General features: G+C 44.7%; 1 protein-coding gene across 16 annotated transcripts in view; it reads right to left on the minus strand.

Annotated features, from left to right (window-relative positions):
• Window positions 1-12,867, minus strand: part of RNF216 (ring finger protein 216) — a 165,335-nt gene that overhangs the window by 18,490 nt on the left and 133,978 nt on the right. For all 16 annotated transcript variants that reach the window (XR_012432187.1, XM_074034380.1, XM_065541629.2 and 13 more), the window contains one exon: window positions 7,243-7,465. Coding sequence is in view for 15 of the 16 variants with exons in the window: in XM_074034380.1 (XP_073890481.1) it covers window positions 7,243-7,465 (223 nt within the window). In the remaining variant the exon portion in view is untranslated. The remainder of the gene's footprint in view (window positions 1-7,242; window positions 7,466-12,867) is intronic.

Here is a 12,867-nt window from a genome sequence, read left to right on the forward strand (position 1 = left end):
GATCACTCTTCCCTTACTGCAAAATAACATCTGTTCACTTATTTGTCAAGAGCTGGCTTTCCACTCTGCTCCCTAATCCAGAAAACTGTGGTTTGCTGTGACTGTTCGCTTCTGGTTTTTTTGCTTCCTAAAAAAGACATCTTCTTTATAAGACTCTTAGTTGAATGCTTTTGGCTTCATTTTGATAACTAACAGGGAAAGTAAGTTACTATTCACCACTTGAGCTCTTAATGTGGAGTGGTAGTTCAGGTTCCCAAGCAATCCCTAGTCATTAACGATGAAAACTCAACTTTCCTCCAAAACCATGAGGGGACAACTCCCTCACTGACAAATAAGAGATTCTTCCTGGCCCTGCTGGTTAATTAAGCCGGAGAACAGGCTTGTGTGACAGTGCATGCTTTGTTTCACTGAACTTCTGAATGGCTTTGTGTTCTCAGAAGCCCCAACAGATGCTGGGTTGGAATTGGATCGGTCTCCTGGTGAGAATCAAGGAAACGGGGCTGATTGCTGTTTTGATGGGAACGGGACAAAAGGAACAGAATCTCCAGCTGTGGCTACCAGAGGAAATTGGAGGGATTTGTATTTGCCTGACCTTCCTTTCAAACTTTATTTTGAGCAAATCTAGAACCTTTCTCAGGTTAGAAGATGATGATCCAACAAGAAAACAAGTCAGTGCATGTGATGGCACCCAAACAAGGGAACAGCACATGAGAAACCCACACCATCAATCCCAGGCATGGGAGGAGGCAGCAGAAGACACAGAACAAGGAGGAGAAGAAAGAAAAACGGCGCTGAGAATAGGCCAGACTGTTAACACCCGCCCTCACGCTAACTCCCACTCTGCCCTTTGTCTCTAGAGATAAAATACTGCCTGTGGAGCTCTTCAGAGTTCCAGCTGAAAAAAAAAAATTATTTTTTGCAGGATTCATGAAGTTCCTAGAGATGGTTGCCTCCCACTGTGCTAGCTGTGGGGGGTGGGGGAGGCACTGAGGAGGTGAGTCAGCAGAAGGGCTGTGCCTGGGAATGTCTGTCACAAAGGGGCACAGCCTGCATGGTGAGCGCTTCCCACTGTGGCTGCACCTCCAGATCACCCAGCAAAAGAAGGATGACTCCGGCTTGGCTTTCTATGTACAAAAAGCCTCCCTTTCTTCTACACATGTCCTCAGTGAGAGGAGGGCAGGCTAGCTAAAGGCTTCATTGGGTCACAAGCTTTGTAATCTGAGTGACTTTTAGGAGTCTCTTATTCCAGCTTCCCACCCAGTGAGGAGCTTGTTCCATGATAAAACGTTCCTGAAATGGAGAACACCCGGTTACCACAGAGGACTCACATCTTTTCAAAACCATGAGTAGCTCTCAGGATTATACATGTCTTTCCCTTTTTTTTTTTTTTTTTTGAGACGGAGTCTCACGCTGTTGCCCAGGCTGGAGTGCAGTGGCGCGATCTCGGCTCACTGCAAGCTCCGCCTCCTGGGTTCACGCCATTCTCCTGCCTCAGCCTCCCGAGTAGCTGGGACTACAGGTGCCCGCCACCGCGCCCGGCTAATTTTTTGTATTTTTAGTAGAGACGGGGTTTCACTGTGGTCTCGATCTCCTGACCTTGTGATCCGCCCGCCTCGGCCTCCCAAAGTGCTGGGATTACAGGCTTGAGCCACCGCGCCCGGCCTCCTTTTTTTTTTTTTAAAGATGTGGTCTGACTCTGTCACCCAGGCAGGAGTGTAGTGCGCAGTCAGGGCTCACTGCATCCCTAACCTCCCTGGCGCAAGCAATCCTCTTACTTCAGCTGGGGGAGGAGCTGGGAAAATAGGTGTGCACCACTACCCCTGGATAACTTTTGTATTTTTTGTAGAGATGGAGTTTTGCCATGTTTCCAAGGCTGGTCTTGAACTCCTGAGACTCAAGAGATCTGCCCGCCATGGGCTCCTGAAGTGCTGGGATTACAGGCATGAGCCACTGCGCCCAGCCCAATTACGCATTTCTTTTTCTTTCTTTGAGATCAAGTCTTGCTCTGTTGCCCCAGCTGGAGTGCAGTGGCGTGATCTCGGCTCACTACAATCTCTGCCTCCTAGGTTCAAGTGATTCTTGTGCTTCAGCCTCCTGAGCGGCTGGGAGGTCCTCCCAGCAACAACCTATAGTGGCTGAGCAGCAGCCCCTTGGCTGGGCCCCACACCCTCTCCTTGGCCACAGTCCCCACCATGCCTTCCTGCCTCCTAGGCCTAGTGTGCTCCATCCAGACATCATTTCTGCTACCACCTGCCCCTGTGGTAACTTGGGTCTGTGACCCCAGCAATCCATGCTGTTTGTTTTCTATGTGAAAATTTTCCCATGTTTCTTTTCCTCCATGTTTTAAAGTGCAGATATATATATATATATATATATATATAAAAATTACTTTTTGTACTATTCTAATGTAAGCATATATAAAAATTGACATATCTCCTATTTTTTGGGATGTTTAAATGGTGTTGCTAAATTTATACAACTTTAAATAACTCAGTGAACAGTTGCAGACAGAACTTTGTGAACTTGTCCAACTGTCTCCTGAGGATAACCTTTTCTTTTTTTTCTTTTTTTTTTTTTTTTGAGACAGAGTCTTGCTCTGTGCCCCAGGCTGGAGTGCAGTGGCGCGATCTCGGCTCACTGCAAGCTCCGCCTCCCGGGTTCACGCCATTCTCCTGCCTCAGCCTCCCAAGTAGCTGGGACTATAGGCGTCTGCCACCTCGCCCGGCTAATTTTTTGTATTTTTTAGTAGAGACGGGGTTTCACTGTGTTAGCCAGGATGGTCTCGATCTCCTGACCTCGTGATCCGCCCGTCTCGGCCTCCCAAAGTGCTGGGATTACAGGCTTGAGCCACCGCGCCCGGCCGAGGATAACCTTTTCTAATTAAGTGGAACTCCCAGATCAAGGACACGCACTACATCTTCTGATTTGTACACCGTAACTGCCCACTATGCCCAATTACAGTGTAGGAGATGCCAACAAATCTGAAAATTACCTACTAGCAGCCAGGTGCTATTTTCATTTCCATTTACTTGATTATTAGGGGTGGCTGTTAGTCAATTCCACCAGATTGTGGCCAGGTAGAAAGGCAAGCAGCTTTTTTTTTTTTTTTTTTTGGAGACAGGGTCTTGCTCTGTCACCCAGGCTGCAGTGCAGTGGCACGAACATGGCTCACTGTAGCCTTGACCTCCCAGGCTCAAATGATCCTCCTGCCTCAGCCTCCCAAGTAGCTATGACGACAGGCGAGCACCACCAAATCTGGCTAATTTTTGATATTTTGTAAAGACGGGGGTCTCACTATGTTGCCCAGGCTATTCTTAAACTCCAGGATGCAAGTGATCCTCTTGCCTCGGCCTCCCAAAGCACTGGATTACAGACATGAGCCACTGCACCTGGCCAGCAAGCAGCTTTTTTCCCTACTTATAATTCTTTTTTTAAACTTCCTCTGTCCATTTTTGAGTTGAGGTGAATAGACCATAGGGAGACTCCTCAGTATAACATCTTCCTCCACAGACATTCTGGCTGGGTCTGTAATGGCTACTACTTCCCATCTTGCTTGCAGTTGGGGAAGCATGTCATTAAGTTCTGGCTGATAGGACTGAAGAAGTAGTGACCTGTTGCAGCTTCTGGAAGCCTAACATTACTTAAGAGACAGGTAAGCAGTCTCTTTAGCCTTACTCCACCCCTTTGCTGCTTGCAATGTGGATTTATCAGCCAGAGCTCCTTTTCAGACAATGACCACATGTGATCTAGGGGTGGCAGAAAAGAATGCTGGAAGCAACTGGATCCTAGATAAGAGGTGCTAGACCGTCCCTGAGCTGTTCACCTCTGTACTTACACACAGAGGAAAAAGACACTTCTGTTTTTCTTTTTTTTTGAGATCCCAAAGTGCTGAGATTACAGGCATGAGCCACTACACGCGGCCCCACTTTTTTTTTTTTTTTTTTTGACAGAGAGTCTCACACTGTCACCCAGTCTGGAGTATAGTGGCGCAATCTCAGCTCATTGCAATCTGTGCCTCCTGGGTTCAAGCAATTTTGTCTCAGCCTCCTGAGTAGCTGGTATTACAGGTGTGCAGCACCATGCCTGGCTAATTTTTACATTTTTAGTAGAGACAGGTTTCACCATATTGGTCAGGCTGATCTCGAACTCCTAACCTCAGGTGATCCACCCGCCTCGGCTTCCCAAAGTGCTGGGATTACAGGCATGAGACACTGCGCCTAGCTTTAATTTTTTTGTTTTAAATGAAATGGGGTCTCGCTATGTTAACCAGGCTTGTCTTGAATTCCTGGGCTCCCGCGATCTGCCCACCTTGGCCTCCAAAAGTGTTGGCATTATAGGCATGAGCTACTGTGCCTGACCCTTTCCCCCAGTTTTTCATGTATCCCTAATCTTTGTTTATGATGTCATTTGCCAGTGAGAATTTATGGTTTTTTAGTCTGGCCTTGATGTAATGCTTCTCTTGATGTAATGCAGGAAACCTTCTCTTCTCCAAGATTACAGAAGCCATTCCCTTCATGCTGCCCTCTCTCTCTCCATGTAGCAGCTAGAGTGACCTTGGAAACATAGCCCCCTACAATGCCCTGAAATGGCTCTAATCACACTCCAGACCTGAGGCCGGCCTCTGGGCCAACGGCTGTCACGTCCCTGTGGCTCTCCACCTACAAACCTCACCTGCTTTCTTTCTGATCCCCAAACAGGCCCTATGTGTTTGATTTCCTTGCCAGCCTTGCTCCTCCTCTAGGTTGCACTGCAAATTACTCTGGCCCCCATCTATTTAAAAGCTGGCCTCCCTCCTCCCACCCGACCATTCTCTATTGCATCACCTGTTCTTCTGATATGGCATTAAATACTCCACAGATTCTTGTAGATTGTATTAGACCATAAGCCCAATGAGGACAGGGGCTTTTCTGTTCAGACTAATTCTGGCAACACTGCACAATTAAGAATTAACAGATAAAGGCTAGGCACAGTAATCCCAGCACTTTGGGAGGCCGAGGCAGGTGGGTCACGAGGTCAGGAGTTTAAGACCAGCCTGGCCAACATGGTGAAACCCTGTCATTACTAAAAATACAAAAATTATCTGGGCGTGGTGGTGTGTGCCTGCAATCCCAGCTACTCAGGAGGCTGAGGCAGGAGAATCACTTGAACCCAGGAGGTGGAGGTTGCAGTGAGCCAAGATCGTGCCACTGCACTACAGCCTGGGTGACAGAGCAAGACATGGTCTCAAAAAAAAAAAAAAAGGAATTAACAGATAAATACACCTATATAATTTCTCCAATGATTTTAAATGGCATTTAAAAAAATCACACATTAATTTCTGTTTCTGGTCTCTATCTTGTCCCTTTGATCTATTTGCCTATTATTATGTTCACCTACGTGTATTAATAGCTTTACAGTAAAAAGTAGTTTCATTTTCAAAATAAGTCAGTTTTTAAAAATCCTACTGAATTTAGATGTGAATTGCATTAAATTTCTAGGTGACTTTGGATAGAGGTGATCTCTCTGTAATACTGAATGTTTTCTTAGAGGACAGGAATGTTTCTCCACTAAACACTACCAAGGCTCCCTTCACTCTTCCCAGTGAAAGCTGAGAAGTGCCATGTGTCACCAGGCCTGCCTCCTAGTGGCCTTGGTCCACTCGCTCCAGGTCAGCAGGGAGCTCACTGTCACATGCAATCGCCTTTTGGTAAAGATGTCTTCTTGCATTATGACATTATTCTGACCAGGTGTGGTGGCTCATGCCTGTAATCCCAGCACTTTGGGAGGCCGAGGCAGGTGGATCATCTGAGTTCTGGAGTTCGAGACCAGTCTGGCCAACACGGTGAAACCCCATCTCTACTGAAAATACAAAAATTAGCCAGGTGTCGTGGCATGTGCCTGTAGTCCCAGCTACTTGGGAGGTTGAGGCAAGAGAATCAGGAAGCATTTGAACCCGGGAGGTGGAGGTTGCAGTGAGCTGAGATCACACCATTGCACTCCAGCCTAGGTGACAGAGCAAGACTCTGCCTCAACAACAACAACAACAAAAATCGTTATTCTTATAGATCAGCTTTGAACAGTGTTTGTGCTTGATTTTAGTTTAAAATAATTTTAAGAATTGATATTTTTTTTTTTGAGACAGACTCTTGCTGTTGCCCAGGCTGCAGCGCAGTGGCATGATCTTGGCTCACTGCGAGCTCTACCTCCCCAGTTAAAGTGATTCTCGTGCCTCAGCCTTGTGAGTAGCTGAGATTACAGGGGCGTGCCACCATGCTTGGCTAATTTTTGTATTTTTAGTAGAGACAGGGCTTTGCCATGTTGGTCAGGCTGGTCTCGAACTCCGACATCAGGTGATCCACCCACCTCGGCCTCCCTAAAGTGCTGAGATTACGGACGCGAGTTACTGCGCCCAGCCAAGTTTTCCTTTCTTTACATATAAAACACTTATAAATAAAAGTACTTAGAACAGTGTCTGACACATGGTAGGTGCCCAATAAACATTAGCTATGACTGTCTCCAGTATCTACTATACCTTTTACTCTCTTAGCTAAGTGCACTGACTAGCAGTTTCAGAACATAGGATTGCTGATGTTATACTTGACTTTATTTTACTACTAAATGTATGCTAACATCTGTATTGAAATTTGGGGTCTAAAAATATTATTAAGGAATCATCTTTGTAATACTGTATTTTTAAAGCTTAAATCAAGAAGAAATATTTGATTTCTTAAATGTCTTTTCACCATCTACAGATACCATATAATGATTTACGTTAATAGAGGTTGTTAATATTAAACCATCATTGCATTTCTGGAACAAACTCACTTAGTCATGCTTTATATTTGCTAATATTTTATTTAGATAATTTAAAATCTAGATTATATGTAAGTCTCATAAGAACATCTATAGTTTTACTTGTTAGGGCTATCTCCATCAGGCTTTGGAATCAGTGTTATGCTGGCTTTGAACAGATACATGTATAAGTTTCCTTACTTTGCTCTGGAATATTTCAGAGGGCATAGAATAATTTTATTTCCTGAAGAATTAAAAGAATTTGCCTACAAAACTGTTAGGGCCTGCTGCTTTGAGCAGCATGAGTAGCAGCTGATACTTTCTCAAATTTTTTCTTTGGTTATCAGTCTATGTAATTTCCTATATTCTTTTCCTAAGTCAAATTTTGTTATGTATATTCAAAATACTTGTCATAAAAATATATTTCTATTTTCTCCCTATAAAGCAATAGCCAGCCATGTGTCTACTTACAGTGGGATCGGTCCAGAGAGAGCACCTTGAACACTCTTGGCAAGGGGCTCCTGGGGAGCGGGGATGTTGGCAGAAATGGTCATATCCATTGATAGAAACTCGACAGAGGTAGCACATCTGGGCACCACAGCGGCAAGACATGCGGTTGCAGCCTTCAGATTTGATGAGGCCAGTCCCACACTTGTGGCATTTTCTAATGCGGGCAGCAGTCATTTTTTCTTCACTGAAATAAGAAAATATAATTTGGAGCTGGGAGGGACAACGAGGAGGAAAAAAATATGGCCATTAAACATTTATTTATTTCCACATAAAATGATCACTTATGGCTTTTTGTGACATTAAGCAGTGAAAAGAGCCTAGGTTTTGGAGTCTGAAAACTGCTTCAAAGTTTTAATTCTATGATCTTTGGTAAATTATTCACCTGCATGGAGACTCAGTTTCCTCATTTTTAAACTGTGAAAACACAACTTTCTCATGGTGTTTTGAGGATTACAGACGAAATATAAAGCACCCTGGCACAGTGCCTAGTAATTGGCATTTAGAAAAGGACTGCCCTATTTGTTATAGGAATCCCTGTAGGCTTAAAATGGAGAGAAAAGGCTGAGCATGGTGGTGCACGCTCCGTTCCGGTGTAATCCCAGAACTTTGAGAGGCCAAAGCAGGAAGATTGTTTGAGCTCACAAGTTTGACACCAGCCTGACCAACATGGTGAAACCCTGTCTCTACTAAAAATACAAAAATTAGCCAGGTGTGGTGGTGCACACCTGTAATCCCAGCTACTTGGGAGGTTGAGGCAGGAGAATTGCTTAAACCTGGGAGGTGAAGGCCGCAGTGAAGTGAGACCGCGTCACCACTGCATCCCAGCTTGTGTAACAGAGCGAGACTCCATCTCAAAAAAACCCCCAAAAAACAAAAAACCACACACACACACACACACACACTGTCAAGGAGACAAAATTTAGATAAAGTGCATTTAGTACTATTACCTTAATGAGTCACCTTAGTAGTACATCTGTTTATGATTTTAGTTACTCAGCAACTGTGAAGACACTACTCAATGTTCTATGACTCAAGGTTCTACCTTTTTTTTTTTTTTTGGGATGGAGTCTTGCTCTGTTGCCTAGCCTGGGGTGCAGTGGCTCCATCTCAGCTCACTGCAACCTCTGCCTCCCTGGGTTCAAGAGATTCTCCCACCTCGGTGTCCTGAGTAGCTGGGATTACAGGCACCCACCACCATGCCCGGCTAATTTTTTTTTATTTTTAGTAGAAATGGGGTTTCACCATGTTGGCCAGGCTGGTCTGGAACTTTCGACCTCAGGTGATCCACCTGCCTTGGCCTCCCAAAGTGCTGGGATTACAGGCGTGAGCCACTGTGCCTGGTCGATTTTTAAAAATTTTTTTTTGAGACTCACTGCAACCTCCATCTCCTGGGTTCAAGCAATTCTCATGCCTCAGCTTTCCAAGTAGCTGGGATCACAGGTGCGTGCCACCACACCACCACACCTGGCTAATTTAATGCCCGGCTAATTTTTGTATTTTTAGTAGAGATGAGGTTTCACCATGTTGGCCACGCTGGTCTCAAACTCCTGACCTCAAGTGATCTGCCTGCTTCGGCCTCCCAAAGTGCTGAGATTACAAGTGTGAGCCACTGCGCCCGGCTAGACTCAAAGTTCTAATGAAAAACTTTTCAATTTGAAAAGCTATGTGCCCAAACACAACTGCAATTTTCTACAGCACAAACCTCCTTTGTAAGAGCACCCTGAGACTGAGGTGTGGCTTTAAGTTGTGGCACTCCAGCTGCCGGGGGCTGGCTGACTTTCCCTGGGAAGCTGCTCAGGGAGAGAAGAGGCTGTAAAAAATTAAGGTTACAGTCTTTTCACGAAGGCTTGGAAAGACGGTCTACTTGCTTGCTCATCCTGGCACTGACATGAAATAATAATGAGTATGGAGGGAGAAGAAAAGGCTCCCCTAAAATGGACAGAGGAATACATAAGGCATGCCTGCAACTCAACATTGCTGAAATGTTCAAACAGCTATTCAACACTGCACATCTACTCAAATCCTTTGCTTCTGCATTTGTAAGTGTACTACTGGATAGGGCCAGAATGGAGTGTTGTTATGGGATGTGGTGACTACCTAGCCAGTAATACAAAAGTGAACAGTGAAACGGGGGAAAAATCATGGTTGATTCCTTCAGAGAAAAGGTGGTTTGGCAACTAGATTCTCAATCAGGCAGGAAACAGCCTCACAGGATGTGCTCCTGGGGCAGGACAGGAAGAGAAGCCGGGGCTGTGACTGTGGTTGCTGACCTTGCGCTCACACAGGAAGGCTCAGGGCCTCCTCTATGCAGTCAGCGACAGCCCGCACTCCTGTAGTTATCTGCGCTCACCACCAGCCAGCGTGTGGCTAACTCCTCTCTGGGAGCCGCGCCCTTCAGATCTTAGCCCATCCCCTTTGTGAGTGTGAGGATGCATGTGTGTATTTATTGTTTTGTTGTGGTAAAATGCACATAAAATTGACTTTTTAAACCATTCTAACATATGCAATTCAGGGATATTTTGAGTATTCACGATGTTATACAATCAATATCACCACCTAGTTCCAAGAGACTTTTAAAACCCCAAAAGGAAACCCTGTACCCATTAAGCAGGCATTCCCCATTTCTCCCCGCCCTGCAGCCCACAACTTGCTTTTGGGCTCTATAGATTGCTATTCTGAGGCTAGGCGAATGCCCATATACCTCTGATATTTCATAGGAATGGAAATCATACATGTGCTTTTGTGCCTGTCTTCTTTCACTTAGCGTGTATGAATATATCACATTTGTTTATTCATCAGTTGATGGATTATTTTTGCTTTTTGGCTATTGTGAATTGTGGTTAAATGAACATTCTTGCACAAATTTTGTATGGACACTTGTTTTCACTCATGTTGGGTGAGTACCGGAGAGTGGAACTCCTGGGTCACGTGGTAATTCTATGTTTAACTTATTGGGGAAAGCCAACTGTTAACTATGGTGGCTGTACTATTTTCTACTACCACCTCAATGTACACTGGTGTCATTTCTTCTATATCCCTGTCAACATTTGTTTTTTTCCACTGTTTTCATTATAGTCATCCTAATAGGTGTGAAGTGATATCTTACCATAGTTCGATTTGTATTTTCGTAATGACTAATGACGTTCAGCATGCTTTCATGTGTTTGTTGGTCATTCGTACATCTTTTTGGATAAATACCAATTCACATTGTTTGCCCATTTTTTTTTGAGACAGAGTCTTACTTTGTCATCCAGGCTGGAGTACAGTAGTATAGTCTCAGCTCACTGCAACTTCTGCCTCCTGGGCTCCAGTGATTTCCCACCTCAGCCTCCTGAGTAGCTGGGAATATAGGTTAACGCCACCATGCTGTTATTTTTAAATTTTTTGTACAGACTGGGTTTCACCATGTTGTCTAGGCTGGTCTTAAACTCCTGGGTTTAAGCTATCTGCTTGACCTTGGCTTCTCAAAGTGTTGGGATTATATGCGTGAGTCACTGTGCCTAGCTGTTTGCCTATTTTCTTTTCTTTTCTTTTTTTTTTGAGATGGAGTCTTGCTCTGTTGCCCAGGCTAGAGTGCAGTGGCGTGATCTCAGCTCACTGCAACCTCCATTTCCCAGGTTTAAGCGATTCTCCAGCCTCAGCCTCCCGAGTAGCTGGAACTACAGGCATGCGCCAGCACGCCTGGCTAATTTTTGCATTTTTAGTAGACATGGGGTTTCACCATATTGGCCAGGCTGATCTCGAACTCCTGATCTCGTGATCCACCCGCATCAGCCTCCCAAAGTACTGGGATTACAGGCATGAGCCACCGCGCCCGGCCTGTTTGCCTATTTTCTGATTGGGTCGTTCCCTTATTGCTTTCAAGATTTTCTATGTGTCTTTGGCTTTGAACAGTTTGACTCTGATGTATTGTGGTGTGGACTTCTTTTGAGTTCATCCTACCTGGAATTCATTCAGCTTCTTGGATGTATAGATTCTTGTTCTTCATCAGATTTGGGAAGTTTTCAGCCATTATTTCTTCAATATTCTTTCTGTTCATTTTGCTCTCTGTTCTCCTTTGGGCTTCCCCTTAATGTGAATATTGGTACATCTGATGAAGTTCTATAGGTCCCTTAGGCTCTATTCACTTTTCTTCATTCATTTTTCTTTCTGCTACTCCTCCAATTGTATAATTTCAACAGCTGTATCTTCAAGATCTCTGATTCTTCGGCCTGCTCAAATCTGCTTCTGAATTCCTCTAATGGAATTCAGCTCAGCTATTGTAATTTTGGGGTACAATATTTGTTGATTTCTTAATTTCTTTCTTTTTTTTTTTGAGATGGAGTCTTGCTCTGTCGCCAGGCTTGTGTGCAGTGGCGCAATCTCAGCTCACTGCAACCTCCACCTCCCAGGTTCAAACGATTTTCCTGCCTCAGCCTCCCAAGTAGCTGGGACTACAGGCATCCACCACCACACCCAGCTAATTTTTGTGTTTTCAGTAGAGACGGGTTTCACAATGTTGGCCAGGCTGGTCTTGAACTCCTGACCTCAAGTGATCCGCCCATCTCGGCCTCCCAAAGTGCTGGGATTATAGGCGTGAGCCACTGCGCCTGGCCAGTTTCTTAATTTCTATCTATACTCTCTACTTGTTCATACACTGTGCTCCTGGTTTCCTTTAGTTCTTTGCTCATGGTTTCACCTGGCTTTCTGAGCATATTTAAGACAGTTGATTCAAAGCATTTGTCTAGTACACCCAATGTGTCCTCAGAGATGGTTTCTATCAACTACTTTTTTCCCTGTGAATGGGCCATACTTTCCTGCTTGCTTTATAAATTATTGTTGAAAACTGGATATTTTGAATATTATACTATGAGAAGAGCCTAGAAATCACGTTGCTTTTTGTAAGGTTTGTGATTGTTTAGTGACTTTTAAAAGTTATTTTTGTAAATTAGCCAAGCATGGTGGTACATGCTTATAATCCCAGCTACTCGGGAGGCTGAGGCATGAGAAATGCTTGAGGCCAGAGGCGGAGGTTGCAGTGAGCTGAGATCTCACCACTGCCACTGCACTCCAGCCTGGGTGACAGGGCGAGACTCCATCTCAAAAGAAAAAAAATAAAAATAAAAATAAAAAGCGGGGCCAGGCGTGGCAGCTCACGTCTGTAATCCCAGCACTTTGGGAGGCAGAGGGTAGATCATGAGGTCTGAAGATCGAGACCATCCTGGCTACCATGGTGAAACCCCATCTCTACTAAAAATGCAAAAAATTAGTCGGGTATGGTGGCACACATGGCACATATCTGTAGTCCCAGCTACTCGGGAGGCTGAGGCATGAACCTGGGAGGTGGAGCTTGCAGTGAGCCGAGATAGCGCCACTGCACTCCAGCCTGGGTGACAGAGCAAGACTTCATCTTAAAAAGAAAAAAAAAAAAAAAAAGAAAACGCAGGGGACAGAAGAACAAGTTAAATAATACCATGGGAAACCAGCCAACTCTAGAAGACATTCTACAGGCCAATTATCCTTACTTTTTTCAGTAAGTGAATGGCATAACACAGTGTGTCGGGAAGAGAGAATATCCTCATTAAAAGAGACTTAAGAGAAATAATT

Source organism: Macaca fascicularis, chromosome 3, assembly GCF_037993035.2.
Source record: "Macaca fascicularis isolate 582-1 chromosome 3, T2T-MFA8v1.1".
Classification (NCBI taxonomy): domain Eukaryota; kingdom Metazoa; phylum Chordata; class Mammalia; order Primates; family Cercopithecidae; genus Macaca; species Macaca fascicularis.